At 61.2% G+C, this 13,633-nt stretch overlaps 1 protein-coding gene across 2 annotated transcripts in view; it reads left to right on the top strand.

The window, feature by feature from the left end:
• The window catches only part of ARHGAP44 (Rho GTPase activating protein 44), a 32,377-nt gene that overhangs the window by 16,106 nt on the left and 2,638 nt on the right, over positions 1-13,633 (top strand). The window contains exons 6-22 of one of the 2 annotated variants that reach the window (XM_076353852.1): positions 414-525; positions 1,434-1,510; positions 2,327-2,444; positions 4,051-4,119; positions 4,205-4,286; positions 5,126-5,253; positions 5,398-5,509; positions 7,392-7,473; positions 8,416-8,496; positions 8,582-8,695; positions 8,834-8,925; positions 9,226-9,406; positions 9,992-10,009; positions 10,300-10,521; positions 12,288-12,318; positions 12,361-12,418; positions 12,532-12,891. In XM_076353852.1, coding sequence (XP_076209967.1) covers positions 414-525; positions 1,434-1,510; positions 2,327-2,444; positions 4,051-4,119; positions 4,205-4,286; positions 5,126-5,253; positions 5,398-5,509; positions 7,392-7,473; positions 8,416-8,496; positions 8,582-8,695; positions 8,834-8,925; positions 9,226-9,406; positions 9,992-10,009; positions 10,300-10,521; positions 12,288-12,318; positions 12,361-12,418; positions 12,532-12,891 — 1,937 coding nt within the window. The remainder of the gene's footprint in view (positions 1-413; positions 526-1,433; positions 1,511-2,326; positions 2,445-4,050; positions 4,120-4,204; positions 4,287-5,125; positions 5,254-5,397; positions 5,510-7,391; positions 7,474-8,415; positions 8,497-8,581; positions 8,696-8,833; positions 8,926-9,225; positions 9,407-9,991; positions 10,010-10,299; positions 10,522-12,287; positions 12,319-12,360; positions 12,419-12,531; positions 12,892-13,633) is intronic. The other variant, XM_076353851.1, reaches the window with a different exon arrangement.

The following is a 13,633-nucleotide window of genomic DNA, read 5'->3' on the forward strand; positions in this document are numbered from 1 at the left end:
TCTGTGATGCCGGTTAACGGGGGGTTTCACAGCGGTGTCGGAGGGGCTGGGATGCTGGTGAGATCTCGGTAGTCCAGGGGTCTGCTTTATGCTTCTTCTCCTTGCGATGAGCTGGGGTCCTTTAGTCATGCAGTATACAATGTAAACTACATATATGCAGAAAGTTCATACAATTTCAGACTATAATTGGTACAATAGTTAGGGGATGAGATTTTCCTAACACCCGGGGTGCCCACGGTCCCTGGGCTGCCACCCTGCCTTCAGCCCTCTGCCAAGGAAGGGCTGCCCCGCGACGCTGCCGAGACCCCCAGGGGCTTTGGGTGGCCATTGCCCACCCCCGTGGGCGCAGGATGGCTGCCCGTTGCTCCCCCCTGCTGCCCCCACGGTGCCCAGCCCTGCTGGTGCCCTTGCAGGAAGATGCTGCGGCTGTGCGGGGAGGCGGAGGACAAGCTGGCTCAGGAGCTCATCCACTTCGAGCTGCAGGTGGAGAGGGACGTCATCGAGCCCCTCTTCGTGCTGGCCGAGGTGAGCGGCAGGCGGGGAGGTCCTCGGGTCGGGGTGTCACCGCGCCGGCGACTCGCATCCGAAACAAGCCTGGGGGAAAGCAGAGTTTCACTTCTTCGGTGGCATATTTGGTTCCTGGCCCCTGCGAGAGACCTTCCCCCCTTGAGGTGGTTGCTAATTGCTTTAATTGGCAGGCAGTATTTGCACGTTCCGCTGGGCTGGCTGCTGGGGCAGTGGTCCCTGCCGGGCCCCTTCGCCTGCCCTGGCTGCTCTTGCTCTTTTCTGCCTCCCCTGAAGGCAGAGGCGTTAACACTCTTATTTCTGACCCATTTTTCCAAGCTCCAAACACATACCATTGTTGTTTGGGATATTTTTCTTTTCCTCCTTTTCCTCCCTGCTGCCAACTTTGTTTTTCTATTTTACCCAACACTTTCCCCCCCCTGACCTTTTACATCTCGCAAAATGTCCCAGGCTTGGTTCTGATTTTATCTTCACCAGCAGAAACAGCAAGAGCTTTATCGCACTGCTGGTGTTACCAGGATGGGCGAGCAGAGCTGGACCAGAGCTTATTTTGCCAAATCCTTTGGCAAACAGTGCCCGTGCATGGGAGACTTTGCATTGCCATCCCCAAAAGCCCTTTTCCTGCCTTCATCCAGCTCCCCAGTGCAGGAGGCTTTGATCCCCCAAGGATGCTCCTCTCAGGGATGCGGGTTCTGCGGTCGGGGCTGTCGGGGGGTGGCACAGCCCGGGTGGGGACATGGAGGAGGGACGAGCTGTGCTATCCCCCTAATGATGTTTAAATAAGGAGCTGCATCCTTATCCGCCCAGCTTGCACCAGCCCAAACTCCCAGCGTCGCAGTCAGGTATGACCTACCCCGGACGCCTCTCCGGGGATGTTTATCTCCTCCCGTTCCTGTGTGTTGCTGCAGGTGGAAATCCCAAATATCCAAAAGCAGAGGAAGCACTTGGCGAAGCTCGTGCTGGACATGGACTCCTCCAGGACGCGGTAGGAAGCGGCTTCAAAGTTTCTTTATAAAAAATAAAAATTCCCAAGCGATGGGTAGCGCCGGGGAGGGCACGTCCCAGAGCCCTGGTACCGCGGCTCCCTTGGGACAATAAGTCTCGGCCGTGTCACCATGTGCCTTGAAGTCAAGCTCTGCAATGAGCCAAGATTTCTGCTCTTGTCTGCAGAATCCGTAGATCCCTTTTCCTTGCCTGCCCTCTGCAGAAAAGAGTATTTTTTTCTGGCACAAATCTTTATTTTTTTCCTCTTTTCCCGATCTTGGTGAGTTCTTACCTGATGACAAAGAGCCGGCTGCTCCTGCCGCTATAGAGTAGCACTGGGGTGGAGCTGGGATGACCCTTGGGATCGTCCTGTGTCCCAGACTCTGTGGTGGGACCCAGCAGGCTGCGCTTTGGGTTTTGCCTGGGGCCGTTGAGTTGGCCAAGCCCAGCGCATCGCGGCGTGCCCTGGGGAGAGGTTTGGGATTGGGAGGTGTCCGTAGTCCCCAACGTCATGTCCAGGCCCTCCCATCGCCTTCCTCTCTCCTCCCGACTGGAAGAGGCTCGTTCTCCTGCTGAAAATAATTGCTTAATTAGAGCCCAGTGTGTGCAGCCAGTTGTGGGGACTGGGGATGTTTGGGGTTGGGAGTGGATGCTGCATCCCAGCCTGGGTTGGGACCATCTCCATGGTGCTCAGTCCTGGGGACCATGGTGGGCTTGGCTGAGGGGGGTCCTGGGCTGCCCTCCAAGCCCGCTGGGATCCAGCCACCGCTCTGCGCGGGTCCCCATCCCTCCCCATGACAGCTCTGCCCTCCCACAGGTGGCAGCAGTCTGCGAAGTCCTCGGGTTTGGCCAGCAACCTGCAGCCCTCGGGCGCCAAAGCTGACGCTCTCAGGGAGGAGATGGAGGAGGCGGCCAACAGAGTGGAGATTTGCAGGGTACCCAGGGGTCCCGGGGGGACTGCTTCTTGCTGGGGTGGGGGGACCTCGGCATCCCAGGCACCGCAGAAAACCTGCAGCCTCCCCTGTTACCCCATTCTTCACCCTCTTCCTATCCTGGTGCCCACGGGAAACCCCCCTCCGGCTGGTCCCATGCCCAAAGGCAGCCCGGCGGCAGCCCCGACCCTCTCCCCATCACCACCGGACACTGCTGGGGCTCGCCGGGTGCTCAAAGTGCCGCCCTCGAAAGACAGCAACTGCACCAGAGCTGCCGAATGTGGGTGATGCTTGCCAGCCAAGCAGGACGTCCCCGGTTCCTCTGTCCCCATCCTCCATATCCCACCAGAGCCAGAGAGCATCCCCTTCCCAGGGGACCCGTCCCAGCAGGAGCCGGCGAGCTCAGCGTCGAATAAACCCAGCCCTGGCACAGAGACCTGCAGGAAGCGCCAGCACGAGCCGAGCCCACGCGTGCCAGCCAGCCACGTCACCCCCCGCCATCCCGTGGGAGCACAGCTGGCCGTGTTGGCTGTGAAAAGTGTCTGAGCGAGGGGCGACGCTGCTGCCAGCGCCTTCGTCACGGGCTGCGGCATTGAGAGATGAAACCCGCAGGCGATTTTGTGTGGCTTTAAATTCCCCCGGGCAGAAGATGCAAAGGGCCGGGCGAACCTTGCACTATAGGTTTGGGGCAGGTTTGGGGCAGGAGATGGAGCTGGGTGCGTGTCTCAAATCCTGGCTCTTTTCTCCAGGGGCACAACCAGAACCCGCGTAGCCTTTAAAAATCTGGTCCCAAGCTCGTGCTGTTTTACAACATCACAGCCCCACACAGCCAGCAATTCCCAGCAAACCAGCTGGGCCAGGAGCTGCCCCCAGTACATTCACCGTACTGACGGTGGATGTTGCCACCGGGACATGCTTGCAGTGTTTTAAAACCCTGATGGTTTTCCTCCGATTGAGTTATCCAAGGGGATTCTCAGAAAGGAGCAATTCGGGAAGCGGCAAAGTCTGTTTTGTGAGTGTGAGGACAGAGACGTACGTGTGTCCTGGTGCCAAGGGGCTCGTTGCAATTCGGAGCAAAAAGCACCCGATGCCCCATCAGTCTGGTCCGCACTGAGCGGCTGGGATGCTACCTGCGGCAGCCGAGCCGTGTGCGCTGCTTTGCTGTGCAGCAATTAGCCCTGTGGTTAATGAGCCACTTGCACACGAGGAGCAATACAGCGAGGTGCTGGGACGAGCAAGCTTGGGGTTTAATTTGTGCTGTTCAGCCCGCCGGGCTGTGCAGCCTTTGGCTGACAGGTTGTTTCCAAGTAACTCTCGCTTCCAGAGAGCTCGTTGCAAGGCGCTGGCTAATTGTGGGCTCTGGAAGCCGGGGGGGGGGGGTGGGGTGTGAGGGTGGAGCTGTTTGCACAGCAGCAGAAAGCAAAGCCCCATGGTGCTGCCATATATTCGACATCCCAAGCACATCTCGAGCGGGTGCTGCAACGTGCCGCGTTGCACGTTGGCTCCTGGTGTGACCGAGCTGGTCCCTCCCGGTGGCCTCCGAAAGGGCCACCATGGTGGCATCAGGGCAGCACGAGTGGGACGGCGACTAATTCTCTGCTCTCCACAGGACCAGCTCTCGGCTGACATGTACAATTTTGTGGCCAAAGAAGTAGACTATGCAAACTATTTTCAAACTGTAAGTGCCACCCATCCCCACGGGACTCCTCCGCCCCCGTCCCCGGCCGTAGGGGTGACAGCCGGTGCCGTCTCTCCCCCCCCAGCTGATCGAGGTGCAGGCAGAGTACCATCGGAAATCCTTAGCGCTTTTGCAGAATGTCCTGCCTCAAATTAAAGCCCAGCAGGGTAAGTGCCCGCGGAGTCTGTCCCGCTCCTGCATGCGAGGCCAAGGGCTCTGCGTCACGCCGGAGCCGTGCGGGGCTTCGCCGCGGCGATGAGCCGGCTGCAGCGTGACCCCGCGGCGTGGCGTGGTGCTGCGTTTGTGGCTGAGCATCCTCCCTTTGCTCGCCCCGTCTGCATCCCGCCTGCCCCGGTGCTGGGGAGGGCATCCTCATCCCACTCGGTCACGGGGGGCAGGATCCAGCCAGCTTCATGGAGGGGAGGGGAAAACCCGCCTGACTATCCCCATCGAGCGCAGCACCGGAGGTGGGAACCCAGTGCCAAGGGGGGTGTCTTGGGGCTTCGCTTTGCGGTGTGCAACCTCTGTAGGAGCTGGGCTGGGAGACCAAGGTCGGGGAAAGCCCCGTGTGATGGCCCCGAGAGCAGCGCATGCCCCGGGGCAGGGCTCAGGGTGCTGCCGTTGCTGCAGCAGGGCAGGGAGTGATTTGTATTTTATTTTTTTCTCTTGATCCCACAAAATATTCCTGCCTCAAACTGTGATGGAAGAAGGGGGAATATATTGCAAAGGTTTGCCCGTGATTGCTCCCCCCGGAAAACGTTATCCAGCCCCTTTGAAATGTCCTGTGTGATGATTGGAAAACATTTTGTTTGGATTTCATCTTTAAAAAGCACTTCCCGAGCCGCCCAGGACAGAGGTGCGGGGTCCTGTTGTTTTAGCAACACCCAAACGGAATATTTTGCTGCCGGAACGCTGTGATCCAAGGGCCTTTCGGGGAGGGGATGCCGGATCCGGCACCGTCCCCGCCGTGTCCTCTCCTTCCTCTCACCCCCTCTGCCTGTCACAGAGGCGTGGATGGAGAAGCCCTCCTTCGGGAAGCCCTTGGAGGAGCACCTGGCCGTCAGCGGGCGGGAGATCGCCTTCCCCGTGGAGGCATGCGTGACGATGCTGCTGGAGTGCGGAATGCAGGAGGAGGTGGGTCCCATGTCCTACCACCTTCGGTTGGGCATGATGGAAGGGGACATGGGTGCCTCCAAGGCAGGGGTGAGGAACCAGGGGGCTTTGGGGACATCCCCAGCCCCAAAGCTTGTCTGACGCTCTCCCGTGTCCTTTGCGAAGGGTCTCTTCCGAGTGGCTCCCTCAGCCTCCAAGCTGAAGAAGCTCAAGGCCGCCCTGGACTGCTGCGTGGTGGACGTGCAGGAGTACTCGGCCGACCCGCACGCCATCGCAGGTAGAGGCTGCCTCAGGGCAGGGGGGTTGGTGGTGTGTGGGATGGCCCATCCAGCCCCCAAGCACCAACCGTGGGCACCCAGAGCGTGGTCATCAGTGGCATGAAGGCTAGTTGGAGGCCAGTAACTAGCGGTGTAGTCCAGGGGTTGATACTGGGGCTGATCCTGATTAACATCTTTATTAACGACGTGGACGACGGGGCAGGGTGCACCCTCAGCAAGTTGGCAGGTGACGCCAAAGTGGGAGGAGTGGCTGATGCACCAGAGGGTCGTGCTGCCATCCAGAGGGACCGGGACAGGCTGGAGAAATGGGCCGAGGGAGACCTGGTGAAGTCTGGAGGAGCAGCCCCAGGCAGCAGGACAAGCTGGGGCCGCCCAGCTGGAAAGCAGCTTGGCAGAGATGGCCCTGGGGCTCCTGGTGGACACCAAGCTGGCCATGGGCTGGCAACATGAAGGCAAATGGTGTCCTGGGCTGCACTGGGAGGAGTGATGCCAGCGGGTCAAGAGAAGTGATCCTTCCCCTATGCTCAACACTGGTGAGGCCACACCTGGAGTGCTGGGTCCAGTGCTGGGCACTACAAGAGAGACATGGACATACTGGAGAGTCTCCAGTGAAAGGCCATGAAGATGATGAAGGGCCTGGAGCATCTCTCCTAGGAGGAAAGGCTGAAGGAGCTGGGACTGTTCAGCCTGGAGAAGGCTCAGGGGGACCTCATCAATGGATATAAGTACCTGCAGGGAGGGTGCAAAGAAGGCAGAGCTCTTTCCAGCAGTGGCCAGTGCCAGGACCAGAGGCAATGGGCACCAACTGAACCATGGGAGGTTCCCTCTGAACATCAGGAGAGACTTTGTCACCGTGAGGGTGACCAAGCACTGGCACAGGTTGCCCAGGGAGGTGGTGGAGTCTCCATCCTTGGAGATACTCAAAAGACTCAGAACATGGTCATGGGCAGCCAGCTCTGGGTGGTCCTGCTGGATCAGGGGGGCAGACCAGATGACCTCCAGAGGTCCCTTCCCACCTCAACCCTTCTGTGATTTGTCCCAAAGCCTTTGAACAGTAAAGACAGAATATACGGGGGGACAAATGCAGGTGCAGAAATACAGCTCTTGGTGGAAGTGGGAGTGTTTGGTGGAAGTGGGAGTGTTTAGGAGTTGCCATCCACTGAGGAGCACAAAGCCCAACCTGCACGTCCCCTCCCTGGCCGAGGGCTCGAGCAGCACTTTTGGTTGCAGGCGAGGAAGAAAACAGGGATGCAATTGTAATCCGAGGTGGCGTCGGGGCCCTGGTGACGCTAATGAGGGTGATGCTGATCGGGAGAGGCTCTGCAGGAGCAAGGAGCGGTCGGAAGATTCACACGTGTTATCATCAAGCTTGTCATCTTCTCTCTACCTCTTTGGCGGCTAAGACCCTCTCCAAGCACAGATCGGAGCCCGCGGGGCTGCTATTAAGCATTAATTGGGTTCAAATGCCAGTCAGCTGCCCCCGTCCTGGGCTGGGCTCTCCGGCGGGTGCAGGATTGGGCCCTGGTTTCCTACTGACTGCAATGGGAACCTTTTCCCAGCGCAAGGAGCTGTGAACGTCCTAGGCAAAAACGAGCGATGAAGAGCTGGGTGAACGCCTGGTGGAGGCAAAAACGGTGGAGGGAATGGGGGAGGTGCTAGGAGGCACTAGGCGGAGGTGGCAAGGTGGTTGCTGGGGGTCAGGGGATGCTATGGGCTCCACCAAGCCGGAGAGACTAACGGGTGCTTTGGGATGCATCGGTGGGGAGGTTGGGAGGGATGTGAGTCAAAATGCCAAGGAGTGAAACCACTCGGTGCCTGGTGGCCAGTGCCACCCGCGGTGCCTCCTGCGGTGCCGAGCCCCGTGTCCTTTGTGTGCCACAGGAGCCCTCAAGTCCTACCTGCGAGAGCTACCGGAGCCCCTCATGACGTTCGAGCTGTACGAGGAGTGGATCCAGGCATCCAAGTGAGTCTGGGGCATCTCCCCCATTCCTCCATGACACGGGTGGTGGCATCTTGGGTCTCCATGGATGGTTTGTGGGCCATGAGTTATTTCTGACATGGCTCACAGCATTTGGGATGTTTCCTCTGGGGTCTGAGAGCCAGGAGGGTTCCCGTGATGCTCCTTGAGCATCGTGGGTCCCAGCAGCAAGGGTGGCCTTGATGTCCCCCACCCCTGATGTACCCACCGTGATCCAGAGCACCCTGGCCAAGGTGGCTGAGCTCTCCCAGCATCTTTCGGCAAGCCCTTGGGTGCCGGGGCGCTGGTGCCGTTTCTGGACGGGTGTGCAAGCCCTGGGGGACAGCTGGCCGAGGGAGCTCCCACCTGCTTTGCTGGGGTGCTCTGCACTGTGGGATCCCCAAACCCAGGAGGACTGGGCCAGCTGAGGTGGCACCAGTGTGCTTGCTCCACCATGGGAGGGCTTTGGGGTAGGGGGTGAGGGGCAGAGGAAGGTGGGAGAAGGAACATCTCCTTTTAGGGTGGGAACAACCTCAGTGGTGCCTGAGTATAGGTCTGACCACATCCCCCACCTGCCCTGGGAGCGCTGGAGCGCGGCGGGGACGTGGCGGTGGCTCAACGGAGGGGACAGTCCCCGAGGGTGGCACGTGGGGGAGCGGGCTGTTGTTCTGGGGGGCTGTTTGCAGTAATTTCCCCTTCCGAAGCAAACACATCCCCAAAACACAAACCTCGGGGGGGCTGCACAGAGGTGAGGAGAGGGCCAGCATCCAGCCTGCAGCCGAAAGGTTTCCTTCTCATTTTGGCCGGGTTTTTTTGGGTTAATTTACTTATATAATGCTGGCAGCAGCCCGAGGGTCTCGCAGGGTCCCCGAGGGCAGGGCAGGCGGGGTCGAAAGCCCCGGAGTGTGGTGGGGATGGGGGATGACCCTCTTGTCCACCTCCCTGCAGCATCCCGGAGCAGGAGAAGCGGCTGCAGGCTCTCTGGAGCGCCTGCGAGAAGCTGCCCAAAGCCAACTACAACAACATCAGGTGAGCCTGGGGCCAGCGGGACCCGGGGTGGGGACAGAGAGGCTGCGATCCTGATATACCGACACGGCTTGGCTCTGCTCTCCAGGTACCTGATTAAATTCCTGGCCAAGCTGACCGAGTACCAGGACACAAATAAAATGACGCCGAGCAATGTGGCCATCGTGCTGGGGCCCAACCTCCTCTGGCCGCAGGCGGACGGGTAAGGTATCCGGGTGGAAAGCGAGCGTGCCAGAGGGACGCTGGGGAAGGGGGCGAGGGAGGGTCCGGGGCCAGAATCCCACTGGGAATAAGGCTGGCCTGCGGTGGGGTTGCTGAGCCGCTGCTCGCTGCCTTGCAGGAACATGACGGAGATGATGACGACCGTCTCGCTGCAGATCGTGGGCATCATCGAGCCGCTCATCCAGCACGCCGACTGGTTCTTCCCCGGAGGTAGGCTGTGCCCTGAGGCCGTGGTGGGGTGGGATGGGCTTCGTGGGACCTCCTGACCCTCCCTGGGGAGGCGGTGCTGAGCTCCCATATTTATTTTTGCCAGCCCCCTCTGCTTGCCTTGGCTTGGGGGGAGGGGCTCAGGCAGAGATCTGGCAAGACTCATCACAGCAGTGAGCCCAACGCAGCCGCTCCAGGACCGCCCCCCCCGAGCATTCCTGCGGTGCCAATACCCCCATCCCACTCCTCACTTGAGGACACACAACCCAAGGTCCCCCTCGCTCTCCTTTCCCCCCCCTCCAGACATCGAGTTCAACGTGACGGGCAACTACGGCAGCCCCATGCACGTCAACCACAATGCCAACTACAGCTCCATGCCCTCCCCGGACATGGACCACGCGGACCGCCGGCAGCACGACCAGGCGCGGCGGCCCCTCAGCGTGGCCACAGACAACATGATGCTGGAATTTTACAAGAAGGATGGGTAGGGTCTTTGCGGTGCCCGGGTTTGGGGAGAGGGAGCTGGTGGCATTGCCACCACCCTGGGAGGGCACAGCACTGGGCTAGCGGAGGTTGGGTGGTCCTGGGGTGGGAGGACCCCCTGCTCTCCGTGCTGGGCTCTTGGGGATGTTCAGGTGAGCCCGGGGCTTGACGCCTGCCCCCAGCCCGCTGGAGATGGGAGCAGGGTGGCCCGTGGCGTGGCACCGGGGCTGTGCCGTGATGGGATCGGGTGCCTTGGTGTCCCCAAGGTCTGCGGGCTCTGCTCCTGGGGAAAGCTCCCCACTCCCAGCCTGTGCGTCTGTCCCCCCCCCGCCGTGCCACCTCACAGGGACCGCAGCCAGTCAGGTCAGCTCCAGAAAACACCCCCAGGGCTCTCCCCATCTCCAGAAAACATCCCGAGCTCTCCCCATCACCAGCATCGCCTGGTCCCCGCCGTGCCCCTCCTGCTCCCTCTCTCGAAGCCCCTTGACCTCGCAGCTCCTTTTCCCAGCAGCGGGCTCTCACCCTGCGCGCTGTCGAGTTTTAGGGGTTTTTTTACACTAATAATCGTGTGTTTCTGCTCATGCAGCCTTAGGAAAATCCAAAGGTACTGTATCCTCTGCAGCGGTGCTGGGGAGGTGCTGGGAGGATGCTGGGAGGATGCTGGGAGAATGCTGGTGCCTGCTGGTACCTGGGGAAGGGAGAGGTGGCGGGTGGGTGACATAAGCACGTCCCACACTGCCACCCCTGCCCTATTGCCATTGTTCATTCCCAGCAGCTTCCCGGTGGAAGAGGCGTTTTCAGGGGCCAGGCACCCCAAAGGAGCCGTGACGCGGTGCCGGCGGTCCCCTCCCGCCGGGCGGGTGCTGAGAGCCTGTCTCTATGTCCCCCCCCCAGCATGGGCGTCAGGGTGATGGACACCTCGTGGGTGGCTCGCCGAGGCACCGCAGTGGTGCGCAAGGCGTCCTCCACCCCGCCGGCCGCTCAGCCCCCCGCGCCGCCCGCCGAGCTCCCCGCCGCGCCCCACTCGCCCATTCCCGAGCAATCGCCGGATATTTCAGCTACCCCTTCCCCGCCTCCCACCAGCTTCGGCTTCCCCCCGGGAACCGAGCGGACAAGGTAAGGCCACCGGCACCCCCATGTCCCCAACCCGGGCATCCTCCCCATGTGTGAATCCAGCAGCAAAACGACCCCACGGCCACGCCAGAGGCAGCGGGAGGAGAGGATGCTCAGCATCCCTGGGAGAGGAGCGGCATCCCGGGGGCAGCGGGAGGAGAGGATGCTCAGCATCCCTGGGAGAGGAGCGGCATCCCGGGGGCAGCGGGAGGAGAGGATGCTCAGCATCCCTGCAGCCACCGCAACATCCCCAGCCTGCCGGCCCCGCGGGAACCGGGCTGCCTTCGGGGAGCTTCCTGCGGGTCCCTTGCCCGGCTCGCAGCGGGTGTCGCTGGGCTGTAGCGAAATTTGGGCTGGAGGTGCAAGGAAGGTACAAGGAAAAGCCTAAAGGAGCCCAGCGTCCCCCGAGCCCTTCTTCTACCCGAGGTCTGTGTCTGACTTCAATTTGCACGGGCCAGATGGGAGAAAGCACCTAAATTCCACTTTTCTGCCCCAAAAAGGGGAGCCGAGTTTTGCAGCTGCCCGTGAGCCGCGCTCTGCCCCGGAGCGCACCCACGGGTGGGGGGTGGCAGTCCCGGGTGGGTCCTGCCGTGGGGCCGGATCCTGGGGTGGTGGACGAGGCGGGGGGGGCTTTGGCACCACGAGGGCTCCGCCGCCGCTCTCCCCTGTCCCCCCCCGCCAACGCTTCTGCTCTTTTATGATTTTTCCTCCATTTTATAGTTTTTTTGCCTTTTTTTGTGGTGTTTCTGGACCTTTTGCAGCAGGGGTGACCTGGCGTCTGCCTGGCCGAATGGCGGCTCCAGCCCCCCCCCCACCCCGAGGACGAGCAGGTCCCCCCGTCCCCCGGCTCCTGGCCCCATCCCTGGGCGCAGCCCCTCTGGCCGGGCTGCAGCCGGAGCCTTCCTCCTCCCTCCTCCTCCTCCTCGCTGCTCGCCCCTCACCCTGGCGCCAAGCCTTGCTCCCTTCGCCGCTCCCTCCCCCCCGCGGCACTACCCCCAAAACGGGCTTTCCCCCCCCCCCCCCCGCCCCCCCGCGGCAGCCGCCCGCCCGCCCGATCCGCAGGATCCGGCCCGGCGAGGTACCCCCGGGGAACCCCAAACCGGGGGCGGGGGGGGGCGGCTCGGTGGCCCCGTCACCGCTGTCCCCGGGGGGGGGCCGTGGGTCCCGCAAGCGGGCTGGGCGCCGAGAAAGACCTGCCGAGGCTGGAGGGAAACCCCCCCCGGGCCCCCCCCCGGGCCCCCGGCGGCGGGATGGGCGGGGGGCAGCGGGCGGAGCGGGTGGGGCTGCGGGCAGGACCTCACGGCTCCCCCTTCTTCTTCCGTCCCTTTGTCTTATTTTCCTTTCCATTTTTATCATTATTGTTTATCAATTTTTAATTTTTATTTTTTAAATTTAATTTCTATTTCAATTTTTCCTTTGTTTTTATTTTTTAATATTTTTATTTTAATTTTTAAATTTTTATAATATTTTAATTTTTGGTTTATTTTTATTTTATTTTTAAAACTTATAATTTATTTTATAATATTTAAAATTTTTGTTTATTTTTATTTTTAATTTATAATTTATTTTATAATATTTTAAATTTTTTATTTTCATTTTACTTTATTTCCTATTTTATTTTTTATTACTTTTATTTCCTTTTGATTTCTTTGGAACTTTTTAATCTTTCCATTTTTTTAATTTTTTTTTTTTCATTTCAATTTTTATTTCACTTTTTTTTTTATTTTCTTTTCTCCCGATTTCCTTTCTTTTCCGACCCCCCCCCCCAGCACTTTAAAACCCAAGGAGCTCTCCCCCGGGGCCGGGCAGCACCGAGGCAGCCCCGGGCCGGGCAGCGGGCAGCCGCCGGCCGCCGCCCCCCCCGCGCCCGCCGAGCAGAGCCCGCGCGCCCTGCGCAAAGGTAGGAGCGGGGCCGGGGGATGACGGGGGCGGGGGGGGGTGTCCCCGCTCGGTGTGACCCCCCCAGCACCCTGACACCCCCCCCCCCCCCCCCTCCTTGTCTCTGTCTCGCAGTGGCCAAGAAGCCGGCGCCCGTCCCGCCCCGGGCGGCCGCGGGGGAGCAGGGGGGGGGGCAGCCCTCCCCCGCCAGCCTCTCCCCCACCCCCCCCAGCACCCCTTCCCCCTACGGCCCCGCCGCCCCCCCGGGCCCCTGCCCGCTCGCCGGGCAGCCCCCCCCCCCGCCGCCTCCGCCGCCCCCCCCTCTCCTGCCCTCCCCCGCCAGCGCCGCCCCCAAATCCCGACCCACCCCCAAGCCGCGGCCGCGCCCCGCGCTGCCCCCGCCGCCCCAGCCCCCCCCGGCCGCCCCCGGGCCCCCCCAGCCCCCGGAGCTGCCCCGCCTGGACGCCGCGGGCCCCGGGGACGGCGCGCTGACAGGTAACCCCGGGCAGGGCCGGTGGCAGCGGCACAAGGGGGGGGGGACACGCGGCTGCTCGCGTCCCAGGGTTCGGTGGTGGCGGCCCTGGGAGGGTGGCGATGGCCCCAGGAAGGTGACATTGTCCCCGGGAAGGTGGGAGTGTCGCCGGGAAAGTGGTGACGTCCCCGGGAACGTGGCAGTGTCCCCGGGTGTCCCCGGGAAGGTGGCAACGTCCCTGGGAAGGTGGGAGTGTCGCCGGGAAGGTGGCACCATCACCGGGAAGGTGGTGATGTCCCCGGGAAGGTGGCAATGTACGTGGGAAGGTGATGATGACCCAGGAAAGGTGGAACTGTCACCAAGAAGGTGGCACCATCACCAGGAAGGTGGTGATGTCCCCAGGAAGGTGGCAATGTCCCTGGAAAGGTAGAACTGTCCCTGGGAAGGTGGCAGCTTTCCCGGGAAGGTGCCGATATCCCCAGGAAGATGGCGATGTACTCAGAAGGTGGCAACATCCTTGGGAAGTTGGCTGTGTCCCCAAGAAGGTGGCAGTGTCCTCGGGAGGGTGACAATGTCCCTGGAAAGGTGGAACTGTCACTGGGAAGGTGGCAGTGTCCCTGGGAAGGTGGAACTGTCATCGGGAAGGAGGCAACATCACCAGGAAGGTGGCAGTGTCCCCAGGAAGGTGACGATGTCCCTGGAAAGGTGATGATGTACTCGGGAAGGTGGCAATGTCCCTGGAAAGGTGGAGCTGTCCCCAGGAAG

Source organism: Aptenodytes patagonicus, chromosome 16 (assembly GCF_965638725.1).
Source record: "Aptenodytes patagonicus chromosome 16, bAptPat1.pri.cur, whole genome shotgun sequence".
NCBI classification, from domain to species: Eukaryota; Metazoa; Chordata; class Aves; order Sphenisciformes; family Spheniscidae; genus Aptenodytes; species Aptenodytes patagonicus.